This window comes from Trachinotus anak, unplaced genomic scaffold (genome assembly GCF_046630095.1).
Source record: "Trachinotus anak isolate AG129_WGS33_773 ecotype Australia unplaced genomic scaffold, CSIRO_AGI_Tana_v1 ptg000012l, whole genome shotgun sequence".
Taxonomy (NCBI): domain Eukaryota; kingdom Metazoa; phylum Chordata; class Actinopteri; order Carangiformes; family Carangidae; genus Trachinotus; species Trachinotus anak.
Genome location: NW_027273863.1, coordinates 18,785,031 through 18,803,709, shown reverse-complemented (window position 1 = coordinate 18,803,709; position 18,679 = coordinate 18,785,031). Strand labels below are relative to the sequence as shown.

Genomic DNA, 18,679 nt, shown 5'->3' with positions numbered 1-18,679 from the left:
TAGAAACCGGGATTCAAGCTGCAATGATTAGTTGTTTATTCGTTTTTTTGGTAATTACCTGTAGCCTTTTTCTTTTTTTCTTTTTCAAATATAAATACCAAACATGTAAAAATTTCAGCTTTAGTTTGACTATGTGTCTATGAAAGTAAATAAAACAAAGCTATTTTAATCTGTGCAAAAGATTAAAAAAAACAACAACATCTGAATTGCCACTTTATATCGCCTCAAGCTGAGGGAGTGTGGGTTAACATAACTAAACGTCCCTGACTGAACATAACACAAACAAATGATTCATATTTTAAAAAATGCTGCGACCAAAAACGAAGACTCGGACCATATAAAATGAATGCTTAAACCAACAAGTAAACGAAGAACAACTCACATTTTAACCCATTTTCTAACACCACTGATGGTCGTCTTCGTTCATGAGTCACCATGGCAACAGCAAGCTGTGTTCATCACTTTTTAGTTTCCCCTTGGAAACGTTTCCGTTGTAATCTACGCTTCCAGCGTCATTTTTGCATCTGGTTGTGTTGTTTTGCATTTCGTTGTCTTTTCTGTATTTGGTTATATTCACTCACATGTGCTGTCACATTGCTGAAGGTGTTTTCTAAAGCTGACTTTCAGGAACCAGAACAGTGTGACTGACGGGAGAGCAACTTAGTGCACATCTACATTTAACTTCAGACTGCAGTTTACCCACATTGTTGATTTTTTTCTTTTCTTTTCTTTCTTTCTTCTTCTTTTTTTTTTTTTTTTTTTTTGCATATTTGCACGGAGTTGTTTCCTCAATAGCTTTGATCAGTTTGACCAATTGTCTCTCGGCCATACAGCTTATCTTTGGGGCGTGTTGAAAATAAATCCGAGACTTTTATTGATAAAATTGCGTCTTCAAATTTCTACTTAAAGTCCAGCAGTGGAGAAAATGTGGTTGGTTACTCTGCACCTCTCGTATTAAAGCGACTCAGGATACAATCTTACCCATGAAAGTAGTGGAACCTTTGTTTCCCGACTTGACTTTCACATCGGATTTATTTTCGCACCAGATTAGCTGTGAAGCCCACGACATAGCTGGTGTAGCTGAGACACCTGGATAAAAAAAAAATTGACAAAAATAGAAAGTGTTTTGTTCATCTATGCCGCTAAAGGATCAGTCAAACTCAACCACCATGAAACCAGCAGTGGATGAGATGTTCCCTGAAGGCGCTGGACCGTACGTGGATCTGGATGAGGTGTGTTAGCCGACCAGCTAAGTCAATATACAAAGAATGAACTAGGTTCCTGTAGGAACCAACCCCCTGCTTTTATTATAACCATTTTCACAGCCTAACACTTGAATACTTCTCTAGCTATTTAATCACTTAACTTGTATTTAGAGGTTAATCTAACAAAAACATTTTCTGACTGTTTAACTGTCAGTTTTACTTATCAAGGTGTAAAGTTAAATAAACCATTTTATCAGGAACACCAAACTAATCCTGGGCATGACTCCTCCTTTGCTCTCAAAACGACCTCAGTTCTTTGAGGCATGGATTCAACAAGATGTAAACTTTCCTTTGAGATTCTGCTCCATGTTGATGCATCACATGATTTCTGTAGATTTGTCAACTGTACATTCATGCAGCCGATCTCCTGTTCTACCACATCCTGAAAGTTTCTACTGGATTCATATTCATGCTGGAAGTAGCCGCTGGAAGATGGTAAAAAAAAAAAATGGCCATAAAGGGATACTCGTGGTCAGCAGCAATACTCTGACAAACTGCGGATTGATTGGTAGCGAGACGCCCAAAGTGTTTCCCACCACCAGTACACCACCACCACCACCACCAGCAGCCCTTAGTTTTGACACAAAAGCAGGTTGGGTCCATGGATTCCTTTGTAAAATAATGACTATATGAAAATAACATGATGAATGCATTGGAATGTTCTTTCTAAAAATCCGCTCACGTATGAGTGAACAGTATGCAGGGTTAAAACTACTCCAACAAGTACAATTTATTTAAAGAACGTTTCCTTAGGATATATAAACAGAACCCGTTACTACCAACCTCTGATCACAGCATAAACATGAAGCATTTATTAGTATCTCACTGATCGAATTCATTTCACAAAGTAGCAAATTGGCTACTTTCAGTGTTTTTGAAGAGGCTATAGATACAGATGAGAAACTTTCAGTAAAAAGTTGCCTTTTGGATTGATGAGCTGTCTGTTGGGATGAAGACAGTTGTAGCAGTAGTGATTTAAAAATAGGATCTTTGCAGACTTTTGTTTGACCACAACAGAACTATAATGAGTAATTTTAATTAACAGACTGTATATAATAGGCAGGTTTTCTGGTTGTCCAGCCAGTAAGCTGCTGGCTGACTTTCTTGGGTAAAATGTTTTCCTTTCAGCTGCATGTTTGTTCTCTGGCAGGCTGGGGGAAGCACAGGACTGCTGATGGACCTGGCCGCCAATGAAAAGGCAGTTCATGCAGACTTCTTCAATGGTAAAGATTTCTTCACATACAACTTGCCATGCATTACCGTCACACCTGACGGACTGAGATTCTCAAAAATGATTGAATCAATTTGAACCTTCATTAAAATGCTGAGAGAGGTCAATGTTAAGTCAGTATTAACTGCTGATGTTGCTCATATTGCACGTACCATTGGCCATACCCATGTAAGGCCAGTGGTTGAAAAGGATAATATGCCCATTTTTGAAAATACAATACACATGGGTCTACAGTGCAATACAAAAAAAAAAAAAAAAAATATATATATATATATATATATATATATATATGAATCCAGGATTTCAGCAACGCTGTATGAGCACATGTCCTTGCAAATGTAGTTTACTACTTTAGTCATTACCTTCCACCAGGAGGAGTTGGGACTAGTGTTGCTAATGCTGATTTTACTTTTACTTGCTGGAAACAAGAGCATCACCTCTCCATTAACAGCTTTTTATAGTATATAGCCTATCCACCAGCATGACAGGGCTGTGTCACACACAAATACACAAGCCCCCACAGTCCAAGTCCAGGCCGTGAAGTATTTGAGCAGTTACACAGTTTTTGTCTTCAGGCTCTGAGCTTGAGGACTTTCAGTTTGAAATGAAATAATGGATACCACATTAAAGTGCCAAGACTCAGTTTTAATTTGAGTGGGTTCACATCAATATAGAAAGAACTGTGTGTGAGATATAGTCCTTTTAACACATAGTGCCCAAATTTAATGAAGCCCTAAACTTTGGGCACTGTTTAAGACGACAGACACTAGTTAGTTAGTTACTTGCTGATTTTCCCTTATTTTCTGTGTAGATTTTTGATGAAATTCTTGCAGAATTTGAATCTGATGTGTGAATTTGAATCAACTTGCAGAAGCTGTATCTCTGTGTTTAGTGCTGAGTTTTTATGTCTCTGCGTGGCGGCAGTGGCCGGAGACATTATGTCATCACGTTTTTTGTCCTTATGTCTGTCCGTCCGTCTGTCTGTCTGTCCGTCCATCTCATTCTTGTGAACTTGTTATCTCAGGAAGGCCCTGAGGGAACTTCTTTAAATGTGGCACAAACATTCACTTGGACTCAAGGATGAACTGGATGGTGATCCAAGGTTGAAGGTCAAAGTCACTGTGGCCTTACAAAACACGTTTTTGGCAAGAATTCATACACTAATTATGACACAACGTAACACAAATGTCTAATAGGATAAAATGATAAGTTGATGACATTTTATATCTGGTCAGTTCAACTTCACTGTGACATCATAATGTTCCGCAAATACACGTCTGGCCATTATTCAATGCTGTAACCCAGGAAGGGGAGATTGTGACCATATTTCCTGCAACACGACTGATTGGCAGAGGCATGCAACTGTGAGGTGGTAATTCTAGTTTTGAAAAGGGTCGATTTTTTTTTTTTTTTTTAACACCCCTAGACAGAACCTCACAGCGCTTTGAGCTGTTACGATCCTCTTAAAGCATTTCACAAATACAAGTATTGATGCAAGTTATTTTTGTCTGTCAGGTAATTTAAAGCGAACTTAGGGGTCTGTCATCTTCACATAGGACATTGTCAGTCAGAGCAGATTGAATCTATTAGCACATGATGTTCTTTCACCCCTGGGCGTCAGTGCACTGCTGGCTCCACAGCAGGAAACATCTTAACTGGCCCCCAAAACATTCCTTGTACCCCAACCCCCTTTTTACAAACTGCGGTTTATAATGTAGTGTGATCTCTGTCCCGAGGCGTCGCTACATCAAACAGCCACAAGTTCTTGCCATGTGCGACACAAATTCCACGCAGCCTTCTCAGCAGGAGCTCTGTGGATGTGCTTTGTATGAGGCTCATTTAGGGTGGCAGCCTTTATTCCCCCTCTGATGGGGATGTGTACCACTTCACTGTCTCTGGCCTCACTGAAAGCAGCTCCCAATCCCCTGGCCTACATTTGTAAAGGGATTTTAAACGTTCATTCATTTAAACAATCGGTGTCACACTCATTTAATTCTTTCACAGTCACAGAAGTGAAACTGCTGTGACCGAAATTACTTCATTGTGTTTAGGTCTAGTTCTAAATTTTTCAACGGCATTTACCTACTAGACTAATTTGAAACTGCACTCATTAATCATTATCATTAAGATGGTATTATAGGCGAATCATAAACTTAGCCTTGTGGAAAGGCTGTGTATAACCACTACAGGCTCATGTTCATTCGTTTTTCTCCTGCATGGTTTATTGTAGGAGGGGCTGATACTGAAGAAATTATATAAATCACTTTATATGTAATTTTAAATTGTGTTATCGATATATATCATGATTGAATAGTTTTCTGGAAAATTTGCCACAGAACAGTCCTGCTCCTTGATTTGTAACATTGCCCTAAACTTTCAACAACACTCCTGAAATGGGAGTTTTAGAAGAAAAACATTGTCCCTGCAGTTACAACATGACATAATGAGTTGTGTCACCTGACGGTACCTGTCTTTTGTTGTACGTGATTTGTTTTGTTTTTGTGTGAAAGGCTTTAATTAGGCTCAAAATGTTGTTTTCCCATCATGCACTGTTTGTGTTGTCAGTGTCTAAGATTTTTGTGTTTTGTATGTTTGATGACATGTTTGAAAACAGCACTTTGTGCACAAATGGGACATAGAGACAACACATATTCAGAGCAAATTCCTGTGGAGGGGCTGCACACAATGTGGATCCGCTGTAGTCTGAATACAGACTGTTCAATAGCAAGTGAGCAGACTTTATTTATATTGAACAATACAACAGCATTTAAAGTTTACATAGAAGTTTGGGGTGATAACTCAAAAATTTCTTTTAAAGTTTTAGCAGCAGCCTACATACACACATGTACATTATGGGCTCTGCCTTCCTCCGTGTGTGTGTGTGTGTGTGTGTGTTAACCAGGTGTCTGTGATTATGTTATGTACTTAATGTATATGTGAGTTCAGCAGATTCTTTCTCCCAGCTGGTAAAGGATCTGAAGAGATCTGATATAAAGTATACTCTGTTAGGACTTTTTATTGGAGCTGAAACAGTTAGTTGATTGAAAGAAAATAAATCAGTATATTTGTTAATTAATTATTTTTCAAGAAAAAATGAGGGTTATCTGTTTTGAGACTCTCAGTTGTGAGTATTTGCTGCTTTCTTTGTGTTATGTGACCGTGAACTGAATAAGTTCAGGTTTAGAAACATCTCAAAAAACCCCTGATTAATTAACGAAAATAATTGCTAGTTGTAGTTGCAGGGAAACACTAGGGCTGCAAATTAATGATTAATTTAATTGATTATTCATCTGATTAATTCATTGTTGTTGCTAGTAGTGCCATAGTGAAAAACGCCTACAATGATTTTCCACAGCCCAAGGTGATGTATTCAGATTACTTGTTTTTTTGACCAACAGCGCAAAACCCAAAGATACTCAGTTTACTAACATATATGCTGAAGAAATGCATCAAATTCTCACTCTACTGAATCTGTAACCATTGACTGTCGGCATTTTTGCTTGAAACATGACTAAAACAAATAATTGATAATCAAAATAGTTGCCAGTTAATTTGCCAATGTGAGAGCTCTTGAAAACACACAAAGAAAATAAAAAGAACCATATCTAAAAAGGTGGCATCAAAGAAAAGAGCAATAGTTGCAGCAAACATACAGTACAACAACTAAATGTCAACAAATAAATCTTCCCACAAGACACATGACAGGGACTGACTGTGTAAGCGATATGATACCTACTGAATGGTATAACATTCGCTAATAAAATGAAAGCATATTTTCCTTTAAGCTGATTTTAGTGAGTGTTAAATGCAGTTTACCTGCACTAGAGGATGTGGCACATATTATTATGCATGTTCATACAGTTCTCCTGCTGACCTCTGACCTCACAAACTGTCAGACCCACAGGAAGGCCACGCTGCAGACCCTTCACCAAGTGCATTCCCAGATCCTTTTACTTTTATCACCCTGCACCCCTTCGACCCACCAACGCTTTATGAGAAAATGCCTGCCTTGCAGAAACGTTTGAAATACAGCCGTAGTTTTGTTGTCCAGCTGTTATGTAAGTTTAGCGTAATAATTGTGTTTTTGTTTTCCTGCCACAGATTTTGAAGATCTGTTTGATGACGAGGACATCCAGTAAGACAGACATGTCAACATGTCCTCGGGGGAGTGATGGATGATATTCACACAGCTCCACAGCACACTTTTTTTTGTGGAGAGCAAACCAGCCATTTACTGTCTAATGACATACAATTTCCTTTCATAGTTGTCCTAGTTTCAGGCTTTTTAAAACATCCTTAAAAAGTCTTCACCGGCTCCAGATGTTGTGAAATTCTTAAGATCCCAAGGATTCTTTCATATACGGTATGTTAAAATTATGAGCTTGTATTGTGCTCATGTCTTTGACTGCTTCTAAACTGGATTGCAGGTTTCAGAGTGCTGAACACCTGTTAGGAACGTAATTATACATATGATGGGCCGAGGCTCCGAATGCTGTCGCCCTTAAACATGCTGCAGATGGTATATGATAAATGATGACCTGCTTAAATTGCTTAAATTATTTGTATGACAGTGTGTGATAGTCACATATGTTCTGTGTTTGGTTTTATACCAGTGTCTCCTGTTACGTCATAAATTTGTACATATGTGTACAGTAGTTATGCAACCACACTTGTATTTTTGTGATGAAAGTCGATATGTGACTGGTTAAAACTCAATAAATAGCACTTTGTATATATGAAGCATTAAGTGTCATCAGATTGTTTCAGCTGCATCTTTGTTCTCTGTCATCAAATCACCTATTCATACCGAGTTAATGAACTATAATCAGAAAATAACAAAATGAGTCATTACAGTGTTTTTTAATGTAATGTGCAAGTTGTTGGTCATATCACATGATCACCATCAGCAAATGTAGTTGCTGCACAACTGGACAGTCTCCACGTGATGAAGATCATGTGTAGGGCAGAAACAATAAACTAATCTCCAACTATTTTTATAATCATTTAATCATTTCTAATTTTCAAGCAAAAATACCAAGAAATTTGCTGCTTTTCTTAAATTATCACTGAGTCTGTAACCACTGACTGTTGGCATTTTTGCTTGAAACACTAAAACTAAAACAATATTGGAAACCAATTATTCTTGGATTCTGGACTGTTGCTTGGACAAAGAAAGACATTTGAAGAAAACAACCTCAGAGTTTGAGAAATTGTAATGGGCATTTCTTACCATTGGCTGACATTTTATAGACCAAACAATTAACACAGATTGGTGGAGAAAATAATCAACAGATTTAATGATAAAGAAAATAACTCTTAGTTGTGGCTTTAACTGAATGCTCCAGTGAAATGTTGGTCTAAGAATGAACTTTTAAATCAGATTTTCTGTGTACTTTAGCCCACACTTGCCATTTCATCATATATATTTATATTGTGATATTTATTTATCTATACTGTGCAGCCGTTTGCTGAGCTGATAATAAGGTTAATTATAAGACTATTTAATTGTTCCATTACAGCCAAATATTTAAACTACAGGAAATCTCATAGTTTATTCCAGGAATATGAAGTACAGAATGTGAAAGCTAATCTGATAAAGCTAAAGCATCAGGCAGCACTGGGTGAGCTAAACTGCAGCCAATACAGAAAATAAGACATGGGAGAGGAGAGCATTATATAAACCAATACTTCCCTCACATATGAGAAAGCCATCAGAGTTTTTCCAATAAAATGTAGTGAGTACTGTTGGCATCTGTAGCTATCAGCCAGGCTAAACAACACACAGACTGCTACATGTCTGAAAATTACATCACCACTGTGTAAAAAGACTGACTCAAAATGTTGCCTGCAGAACATGTGAGAGAGCAGTCTCTCTTTTGCTTTGCAACATTTGGCATTTTTCATCCTCAGTCACAGTCAGTAAGGTGGATCTGATCAAATCAGAAAAGTATTTACAGTATAATGAGAGACTCCCTCACTATCAGCACCAAGGGAGGGGCAGAACTGAAGGTCAATAATATTTACAGTTTTGTCCAAGAGGATATGGAGGTTTTATTATTATTCAGCACAAGTTGTAGACTGATAAGAGACTTCTGTAGAGCACAAACTGCAAACTGCAGGTTTTTAAAAGCTTGCTGTACAGATTCAGCAAAACAGAGAACTGTGCTGTCAGCACAGCCATGTCCAACCGTTATGTACAAGACAATAGTATTAATTACGCCCAAAGAAAAAAAAAACAACAAAAAACTTGGTGGTGCATTAAATAGCAGTACACACAATGTCCTGTCTGATTGGGGTTTCCAACGTGAAGCACAGACTCATGGATCAGGGCCAATTAACAGAGGTGTCTGTAATAGCAGGAAACAGGTTTTAGAAAGTCATGATTAGCCTCCTAGGCAAGGCACAATATAACTTTTACATCTGTCAAGGCATGGAAATAATTCTCTCTGCGGAATGAAATCCAAACTCTGAAATGCTCTAACGAATTCTGGATGTGCAGGACAATGTGGAGATTCAACAAGAACAGGCTGTAATTTATATTTCATTTACAGGAATAAGAGTCTACAGCCAGCTTCTCTTCAAAGCTGTATTAAGACACAGCAGTGCTTTGAGCTAAATGCTAACTTTGCATGCTTACATGTCACAGTGCTAACATGCTGATAAGGATTACAATGTTCACCATCTTGATGTACTGTGTTGACATGCTAATTTCTGCTAATTAGCATTAAACATGAAGTGCAACTGAGGATGATGGGAACGTCATTAGTTTTGCAGATATTTGGTTATAAACCAATCACAGCAATTCATCCCAACAAGTCCCCCAACCTGAACAACCATATAGGTCGTTTTTTTCAATCCTCTGATACGACACAGGAATTTCTCCAGAAATAGTGCCCTATGATGGCAGGTGTACTGTACGTTGGTTGTCATGATTACAATAATAAAAACGTGGCCTGTACTGTGAGTGGCGTACCTACCTTCCTTGCCTTAGTTACTATAATAACGGCCACGGCTTTGTTAGGTTTAGGCACTAAAACTACTGCATTAGGTTTCGGAAAATATTGTAATTTTGGTTAAAACAAGTATTTCCTTAACGTTAGACAAGCTTTGTTGTCATGGTTACAATAATAACAATGTTAACTTTATTAACCGGTCATGGAGAATAGAGACAACATAAACTGCTACTTTCACATGGGAATCAAACGCCCGCTCTCCTGTGTCATATTCCTGTGTTTTGTTGACCCATTCATCCACCCCAACTTCCTTCATTGAGGACTTTGTGACTCTATATACTATGTCACCACACTTTTCCTTTTGCTCCTGCGTAATTACTGTCGCCTAACGTCACTAATGACCTGCTGCACAAACGACCTATGGACTCGTTTTCTTTACATTCGCTGGAATGCATGAATATGCCCCAACAAATAAGCATGAGCTGTTATTCTCTCTAAAAACTGACTGCAACAAAGACATAAACATTTCACTGAATGTCTTAGATTTTCAAACTATGTAATTTGATTTAAACACTGACAGCTGTAAGCTAGAGCATATATTTGAAATTTAATATATGAGCTGCTGTCACATCATCCATTATTTTGACTTTCATTCTAGTGTTGTTCGTACTAATAAATGAAGTTTTGAAGTTTTTTGTTCGTTAATTCAATCAAACTTTCGCTCCCTCTCTAATTTGTCAACACAGCTTTTAATGATTAATAATGACAGAGTGAATTATTTGTGGCTGACATGCAACTTTAACCACAACTCAAGCATTTACATAAAACCATTTGACAGGCATCGCCATTTAACAAGGGTCTGTGTTTTTAATGAGCTTTTCTTTCACAAGTAGCACGAGACGCTTAATGATGTTTTCTTACCAAATTTCTGTTATGTTGCTGTGAATTTTCCATTCAATAAAGGAGACAGACATCTCTCCTGATGGCTGTTCTGCTTTAAACTGAAGAAGACAAACAGCTTCAGTTATTCTTAAATGAGTAAATGGCAGGGATCATAGCCTGGGCTGAGTCATCATCAGTCAGGCACGGTCTGAGGGGACAAACAATATGAGTGTAGAAAAGCAGCATTTGGGAACTGAGTAGCAGACAATGCTTAAAGCAGAATAACTAGATTTAGCTTAGTTTTTAATTTAATATAGACAATATTGACATTTATAACCGAAGCTCTGCCGTGCATACACACTGTACAACTTAAGTGATTCCCAGCCAGGGTACTTGTACCCCAGAGGTAATTCTGCAGGTGCCAGGAGGTACGTGGCAAGACTGTGAACGAGCTCAACTTATTTGAAAAAATTATGTTTGAATTAAAAAAAAACTCCAACTATCGAGTGGGCTGTCACACCACAGGTTTCAGAGTGTTAATGAGTAGAGGTCTAAACAAGCAATGGACAAACAGTTGAAATAGTTACTACAATTTGCGGATAAATGGTTGATACCTCAGTATACAAACCTGCCAGTCCAGTTGCAGGAAAAATGTAACTATATCCACTTTTTTTTTTTTTTACTCATCTGACAGGGCTGTATGTATATACATCCAGTCAGCTGATGTTTCTGGTTTCCATAGCTCCTATCTACACATGTACTGTATGTTCCACTGACGCAGGCTGTAGGCTGTAAAGGCTACGTGGCACAATCCAGGCATCAGGATCCTGTACCACACAAACAGTGTTGTTGGCATGTTGGTCCTAATGGCTCTGGCTTCTACAGCAGCAGCAGTTTGCTTCATTAGTGGCCCGCTGTTTGAGGCCTAGTTCTTCTAATGACTCGAGCTTCAGTCTCCATGTTGCTGAATAAAAACATTCATATGCAAGGTGTTTTTAGGAGGTTATTTTCTTACCTGTGTATTTGCAAAATGTTTTAGGTGAATGTATTGATGAGAGAGATTTGAATAATCTGTGAATTCATGAATGGTCACAAAAAAAAAAAAAAAACACCAATCCAAGTGAGCTGCAGAATCAGACTTTCAGGAAAAGTTTTTTTAGAATATATAGAAAAACAGCCGAGTAACAGTAAAAAGAGTAGCTGGATGCAGAGTTCTGACATTATGGCTGACAAGTTTAGAAATACCATCCAATAGGCTGGTGCAACTCCTGCTTGGATGTATTGTTGCATCACTGACATGAAGTGAGTCAGGTTCCTGTCATCCTACAATGTTGCTCACATATTTGTCAATATAGTGATGCAACACAGTTATCATGTCAGGGGTAGTTTTTATTCTTTGCAGTCAGTTTCTTCCTATGGAGATTAAGCACAAGAATAAACACAAAAGACTGATTCCTTTAATTTATGTGCAGTTGTATGGGAAGCTGTTGTTTTATACTAATACTAATTTGTCACTAGATGCTTATGAATGCTTTTTCTTGTGTATCATCAGGAAAGTACCATAAATATCAGGACTACCCCTTGTTCTACTGTTTCTAATGAATGTTTTATCGGCGCCACATCTGCAATAGCCGCAGGCGCTTCTTCATAAATCTGCGCTTCTGTAACATAGGCCTGCAGCTGTGTGGATTCAATGGCTTGCAGTTTTTAAGTTTGCACCCACTGAGCCATTTATGTAAATGTCAAATCTGAAAATCAACTAGTAGATTAGATACAGTGTCACCTCACATGATGACCCCAAATTCCAAACCTGTGAGGAAAGAAACCCGACGCTAAATGGCACCTTGTTAATGTTTCTCCACTGAGAGCGTTTGTGCTGCTCACCTCTCCTAATTACAGGACCCCTATTGGTTGGATGGATGGCAGTGCAGGAGCCAATCCTGGAGCGTCTAACAGCACGCCGGAGCTGTATGACATGCCTTTTTGTTTTTAATGATCAAGTGGGCTCCTTAAAAATGTTTCCCTGCCTGTCAGTCCCATACAGGGGTACAGAGAGGTAGAGGGTTTAGACAGCTTACACCACAGTGCAGCAAGCTCCCTCCCCCCGTCAAGAAGCTTGATCCAGAGAGCCGCTGGATCCAGAGGTGATCTCAGGAGGCCACAACTTCAACACCTTTGCAGGTAAGGACAGGTGAGAGCGCTTCTCATGCTAGAGATGATATATTTTTGGTTAATAGAGCTACAGTGACTACCTCCTTTTTTGGATGAGAAGTGAGAAATTCCTGTAAGCCTGAGTGAAACTAGAGGAGACAATCTCTCTTTTTGATCACAGCAGCTGTAACTCAACATCCACCCATGCAGTAATAGAGAAGTACATCTCAAGGTTTTGCCTGTTTGATTGTTCAGTCCAGTCTGCCTCTATTTGATATTCTGATATTCAGAACTGAAGTCTTGTTTTTCTCTCTAATCCCTGAAAAGCTCTATTACAGCATGTCCCCAATCCTCTCTATTGTCTTGGATCCAGCCAGTTAAATTAAAGCAGTCTCTTTGTTCCATGTGCATTGTCCTCTCATGGATTTCTGTATCTAACAGTTTGCTGAAAAACTTACACAAAAACCAAAAGATGCAGGGATCAATCCAAGTGTAGTTGCATTGTAATGTTACAGCCAGAAGTTCATCCTGCAAATACAATTCTGTTCCAACGTTATCACTTAATATTGTTTCTGTCTTTTTCCTCAGGAAAGCACATAAAACTGAAAATGGCTCGGGTTGGACGACCATCACTGTCCCTGATCCACACAGGGTTCCTGTTAGCCATTGTTTTATTACCAGGTGAGACTTCAATTACAAATTTTAACCACTACTACTACTTCACTACCAGTTAAGCTGCTAGATTTGACATGGAAAACATGTGATCAGTTGATAAAATATGGTACATTAATTCGGATTAAAACAGTGTACGGTATAATGTAGTTAAATAAACTCCACTTTGACCAAGTACAACTGTAAAATGCTACTTTCACTTTTAATGAATCAGTGGCAATATATAATAATATATAATGACTAAATATAGAACAATATTACAATCACATGGGCTTTTTGTCTGCATAACAAATACTTTTAATTTTGATACTTAAAGCACATATTGCTAATAATACTTACGTACTTTGACTTAAGTTGAATACTGAATAGAGGCTGAAGTACAAGAGCCAAGCACTTCTTCCTCCCCATTTTTTTTTTTTTTCAAAATATATTATGAAGGATGGGGATGTATAAGAAGAAGCAGCCTGTTTCAAAAACTCCTTGTTACTTCCCTGGGCGGTGGCACATTAATCTTTGGCACAGCGGTATAAAGACACCATTACTCTTATCTCCCTAACAGTGAAGCAGCATGTCTTGTTGATGGCAGAGTATTCTTACGTACAACAAAATCTTTCTGGAGTGATAAAAAGACATTCATCCTTGGTCCTTTGGGAGATTTTCCATATTAATAAAACTGGAAGTTTCTGCCATAATCAGCTGACTCAACTGTTTTCTCATACTCATAAACTTCTGACAGAAACCCCTGGTGGAGCAAAAGATACTCCATATGTGGAAACAGGGATGCACACAGACATGTCCCCTCCTCTCCATCTTCTGCTTTAACAGTATATTGGTAATTGGTTTGTGTGAGGGCCTGCTCTTTGTAGTTTTACAGGTTAACATTAAGGGGGCCCCCATTAGTTGTATAAACTCCCCCAGTCTGGTTTTCAAAGCCTAACTGAGAGTGTGTGGGTCTGGGTGGGGGTCTGAAGGAGGAGGAGTGGGGTGGGGGTGTTTAATCTACAGGATGCAGCCTGTGCCGGGGCGCCAGAGCCCCAGCACCTGCCGCGTTTCACCCAGGGGCTTATTAGCGGGTCAGCATTTTCCCTGATGTTGAGGGAAAGCTCAACATCTGGTCCTAGTCAACTAATATCCCTGCTGCTGCTAATGTGGCTGCTGGTTGTGTTTTACAGAGTTTCTGGGGGCGGTTCCAGTGGAGCAGCACAAGGAGGAGGAAGGTAAAGACCAATGACACGGCATGTAGGACACACTGGCTTTTTAGTCACGTAAATCATGGATCTTTAAACTAAGATATATGCTGTACATGTCAAAAAACACAAATTTAGCAGGTACAGTCTCTCAAATGTGAAGATTTCCTACTTTTATTTGACTTATATGATGCTATGATGCTATAAAAAAAACAAAAAAAACCAAGCATTGTCTTGAGCTTGGCATTTTTACTGTCTACTTTACACTGATATTCAACAGACCAAATTATTAACTGATATTAACTGATCTCATAGAAAGTTCTGCAGATTAACTGATAGTGAAAGTAATCAGTAGTTTCAGCGACTGTCCTTCACTGAAAAACAAGCCCAGAGGTTGTCAGTGCAAGCAGCTTATTACAACTCATGGTTACATTTTATTGTTAGGTGACCTCCACGGGCTGAAGTAATTTTGAACAAACTCTGCGGTCAGGGGAGGTTGGGGTAGATCGATCGGCAAAACACAGGACTTTGACAGAGGAGATCTGAAATCAATAGTCGACGTTGTTTCTTTTAGTCACGACTGTTCCACAACCTTAACTGCATGTTTATTATTATCATAACCATGATGACAAAGGTTTGGCCTACTGCAGGGGACACTCCCATGGGTCATATCAGAGGGTAGGGACAAACAACCTAAATGGTTGCTCAGGTTGAAGGACCATCGAAAAACCCTGCCAGAAATACCTTTGTGATGTTCTAATTCTCAGTTTTTGTTAGTAGTTTGTGATATTGTTGAACTGGGCTGCTTTATATGAATTCTAAATCATCTCTGGGGAGATAAAATACCAGCAGCACCAAACAGCATGATGTAGTCCATCTACTTAAATCAAATACCACAGAACATCTTGTATATCTTATCCACAAACATAACTCATTCAGTTACAAAGACAACAGAACAAAAACTACTGGGAAGCCTTTACATACAGACAAAACACAAATATGCGATTGCTTTAGGTGATAAGACTGACAACACCCCTGTGGCAGAATGGTAAATATGAAGCTACATCCAGCAGCTGGTTCATGTAGCTAAACAGAGACTGAAAATAGGGGTAAACAGCTACAAGTTATTACAGCATAACCTCCCATAAAATGGCAAATGAACCTTTTTACACTTTGTATTTGTACATATCAAACAAAAAGAAATAGCATTAATCAGTAAGTCTTTGAAGTGCTGGTATGTGCACTTTATAATCTGCAGACAGAGCGAGGCCATTTCCCCCATGTCTTAGTGAACTAAGATCACTGTGAGGACATAACACGCAGTGCAGTTTTTTCTTTTATACCCACACATACCAGTATGAATTCACCAGCACAGTTAATTTAGTTCACCTTTCTCCCTCTCTCTTCTCCCATCAGTGACTGCAGCGTCTGATGATGTGAAAGCCGAGGCCATGGCCAACCTGAAGCAACTCGTTCGCAACAGAAGGAACGTCCCCGTCTTGGCTTTGCCCCAGTTCAAGCGCCTGCCAGATTTCTGGGGATGGTATAAGTACTTCATGGACAGCCACAACCAGGAGGGAGTGAGTGGAGTTTGTTTCACATTAATTATTCAGTTTCTCCCAGTCAGGATTATGAAACTGTTCTTTTTAAATTGACTCAACATTTTGCGTCACTAGTTTGCAAAAGTGACAAAGACAGATTTTGATACAGATTTAAAAGGTTCCTTTTTTTCATGGCAATAATTCTTGCTTTTGCTATTGCTCAGACTATGCTTATATAAACATTTTAATATTGCATTACCCTTTAAAATGCTAAAATACTTTTTAATGCAGCTCATGTTCCTGCATGCATTTGTAGTGCCAGTGAGACCTCTGTGGTTTAATAGTCAGGCTTATGGTTTGAGTTACAAGACAGCGCGCTGAAAAAGTACACGTATTACTCCACAGAGGGTTTGTCTTGAAGTTTTCATCTATCAGAAGCTTCATTTGAATTCTTTTAGTTTTAGTTTTATTATCTGTTTTATTCCCTGTGGTATGTGAATCATTTTGGATCAGAGAACATTTATTCATTTAGTCTCTTTTTCATCCTGCTCGTCAGATTGAGGATCTGGATCGTATGTACATGGCGTACCTGCAGAACAAGCACAGGTCAGAGGAAGGGCCCACCTTCAACCACTACCTCAAGCACCTCAGTGAAATCTACAAGACTTGTGCCAATTCTGATGATCCCGAGTGCATTGCAGAGTCCACCAGCAAGCCAAAGGCTGCAGTGGTGATGCCTGCCCCTATCAAGTCTGCTGCTGTCAAGCTGTGCAACCCCTACATCGACCCCTACTGCCTCTTCCCCCTCGTCCCCAGCGCTGCGGCCCCAGAGCCTGAGCCAGCTCCAGCCAAGGTACCAGCTCCCATCTTTACGCCCATGCTGCCCATGCCCCTGAAGAGCCCCACTGGCTTCTACTACTATGCCCCCGTCCTGGAGCCCTTCCTCAGTGCCGAGCAGAAGAGTGAGCTGCTGAGGATCTGCAACGCTGAAGATGTGGAGTGTCTGCAGTACCACCTGAGAGCAGCTTATGGCTACCGCCCAGCTCCTGGCCCAGCCCCATCCTATGCTTCCCTCAAATGTGACCCCAAGGACCCCTACTGCAAGCCCATTCTGGTCCAGAAGGCCCCAACAGGCTTCTACCACCTGCTCTACCCTAGCTGTGACCCAGCAGTCGATCCTCTGTGTGTGACCAACGTCGCTGCTCCTGCTCCCCTCTCTGCTGAGGAGGCTCCTAAGGAGCAACACTGCAACCCTCTGTTTGACGCTGGCTGCAACCCCCTGACTGCCACCAAGCTGTCTGGCCTCACCAAGCCTGTCCTGGAGTACGCCCCTAAGGATGAGCCTGCACCTCCTGCTGCTCCTCTGTCCTGTGATCCTCGCTATGATCCATACTGCATACTGGCAGCCGCCGCTGCCCTGCGCAAGCCCCCCCCACAGATCCCCGAGCACCAGGTCTGAATTTGAAGTCCTGCTACTAGGATTAAATAGTTCAGTGTTTTGACTAACCTAGCGTAATCTTGCTTGTTGAATGGTTCTATTAATTGTTTCTTCCTTTTAATTTGGTTTATTAAATGATGTAGTGAAATGAAATGGGTGTTTCATGATGCTTTCATTTGCATTCAATCTGCTTTTCATCTGTTTTGAACCAAAAACACAAATCAATCGATCAATCAACCAGGTCCGCTACCAGCTCGGCGTCCGCGGCAAGACCAAGGAGGGCTACGACTGCTATGTGCACTATGACAAAGACTGCACCCCAGTGAAGTCTGGCCCCAAGGCCAAAGCTGACATCAAGGCTCCAGCCAAGCCGTTCTGCCATCCATTCGACCCCAACTGCGGCAAAGTTGCTTCACCGTCTGGTGTTGAGGCCCCAAAGCCCAGCAAAGACGGCATAATCCTGCCTGACCCAGACTGCGACCCAGAGTATGACTACAACTGCCGCCTGCGTCGCGCTGAGCCTGCTGCTGCTGATGAGCCTGCCACTGCTGAGGAGAAAGCTGCCGATGAGCCTGCCAAGGAGGCTGCTGTCCCACAGTCTGCAGTCCCACGCTTTGAAGACTTCCTCAAGAGCGTCATGAGCCAGTACAAGTAGAATCCAGATATAACGTAGCAACAGAACCAGCTGCTTCTGCTAGATAATAATGGAGAATGGGGATAACTCAGTAGTCCCTATTTTTTCTGGACTTAATGGACAACAACCTTCATCAGTTCATTACAAAGTTTACATAGCGAAACTGATTTCTCCAAACAATCTGAAGGTTTCCTAATTTTGGTCTGTTTTTAGAAAGGGCGAACAATGAAAGGTCCAAGCAACATAGAACATGTGGATTAAATACTTTGTGTATGTATGTTTGTAGAAAAGATTGGTATGTATAGATGTGTGATAGAGTAGGTGTAGTTTGATTATGTGTCAGCGGGCAAGAATTTCTCTCTGTTGTACATTCTCTCTTTCCATTTGAGTTATCCTGAGTGTATTTAATGTTGTTTTCCACAGTTTTCTGTAACTCTAAACCTCATAGCGCTTCATCTGTTTAGTTTTTATGAAGTTCTAAATAAAAAGGATTTGAAAAACTCCTGAATTTTCCTTCCAAAGGTTTAACAAGCCACACACGAAGATCAGAGACATATCAGACAGCAGCAGAACTCTACTCCTTAACTCTGAAGTACACAATAAACATTTTGAATGTTTTTTAGCGGGGCCTGTAGTTTAAATGCACACAGTATTTCAGCAAATCAGTCTCCTGTTGTGCAGTTAGCATGCAGCATGTAGTTGAGCCTCAGTTTGCCAGCTGGCAC

General features: G+C 40.0%; 2 protein-coding genes across 3 annotated transcripts; both read left to right on the top strand.

Annotated features, from left to right (window-relative positions):
* The first annotated feature begins 1,016 nt into the window (after positions 1-1,016).
* LOC139629317 (COP9 signalosome complex subunit 9) lies at positions 1,017-7,236 on the top strand. Its single transcript, XM_071491865.1, has 3 exons — positions 1,017-1,232; positions 2,416-2,488; positions 6,598-7,236. Exons 1-3 carry the CDS (start codon positions 1,137-1,139, stop codon positions 6,633-6,635), a joined length of 207 nt encoding a protein of 68 aa, XP_071347966.1. The 5' UTR covers positions 1,017-1,136; the 3' UTR covers positions 6,636-7,236.
* Positions 7,237-12,386: 5,150 nt separating this feature from the next.
* On the top strand, positions 12,387-18,454 carry and2 (actinodin2). 2 transcript variants are annotated; one of them, XM_071492463.1, is made up of 6 exons: positions 12,387-12,513; positions 13,073-13,163; positions 14,327-14,371; positions 15,758-15,921; positions 16,439-17,335; positions 17,562-18,454. In XM_071492463.1, exons 2-6 carry the CDS (start codon positions 13,091-13,093, stop codon positions 17,973-17,975), a joined length of 1,593 nt encoding a protein of 530 aa, XP_071348564.1. In that variant the 5' UTR covers positions 12,387-12,513; positions 13,073-13,090; the 3' UTR covers positions 17,976-18,454. The 2 variants fall into 2 exon arrangements, with proteins under 2 accessions (XP_071348564.1, XP_071348565.1); XM_071492464.1 differs by having other exon boundaries at positions 12,387-12,523.
* Positions 18,455-18,679: the final 225 nt, after the last annotated feature.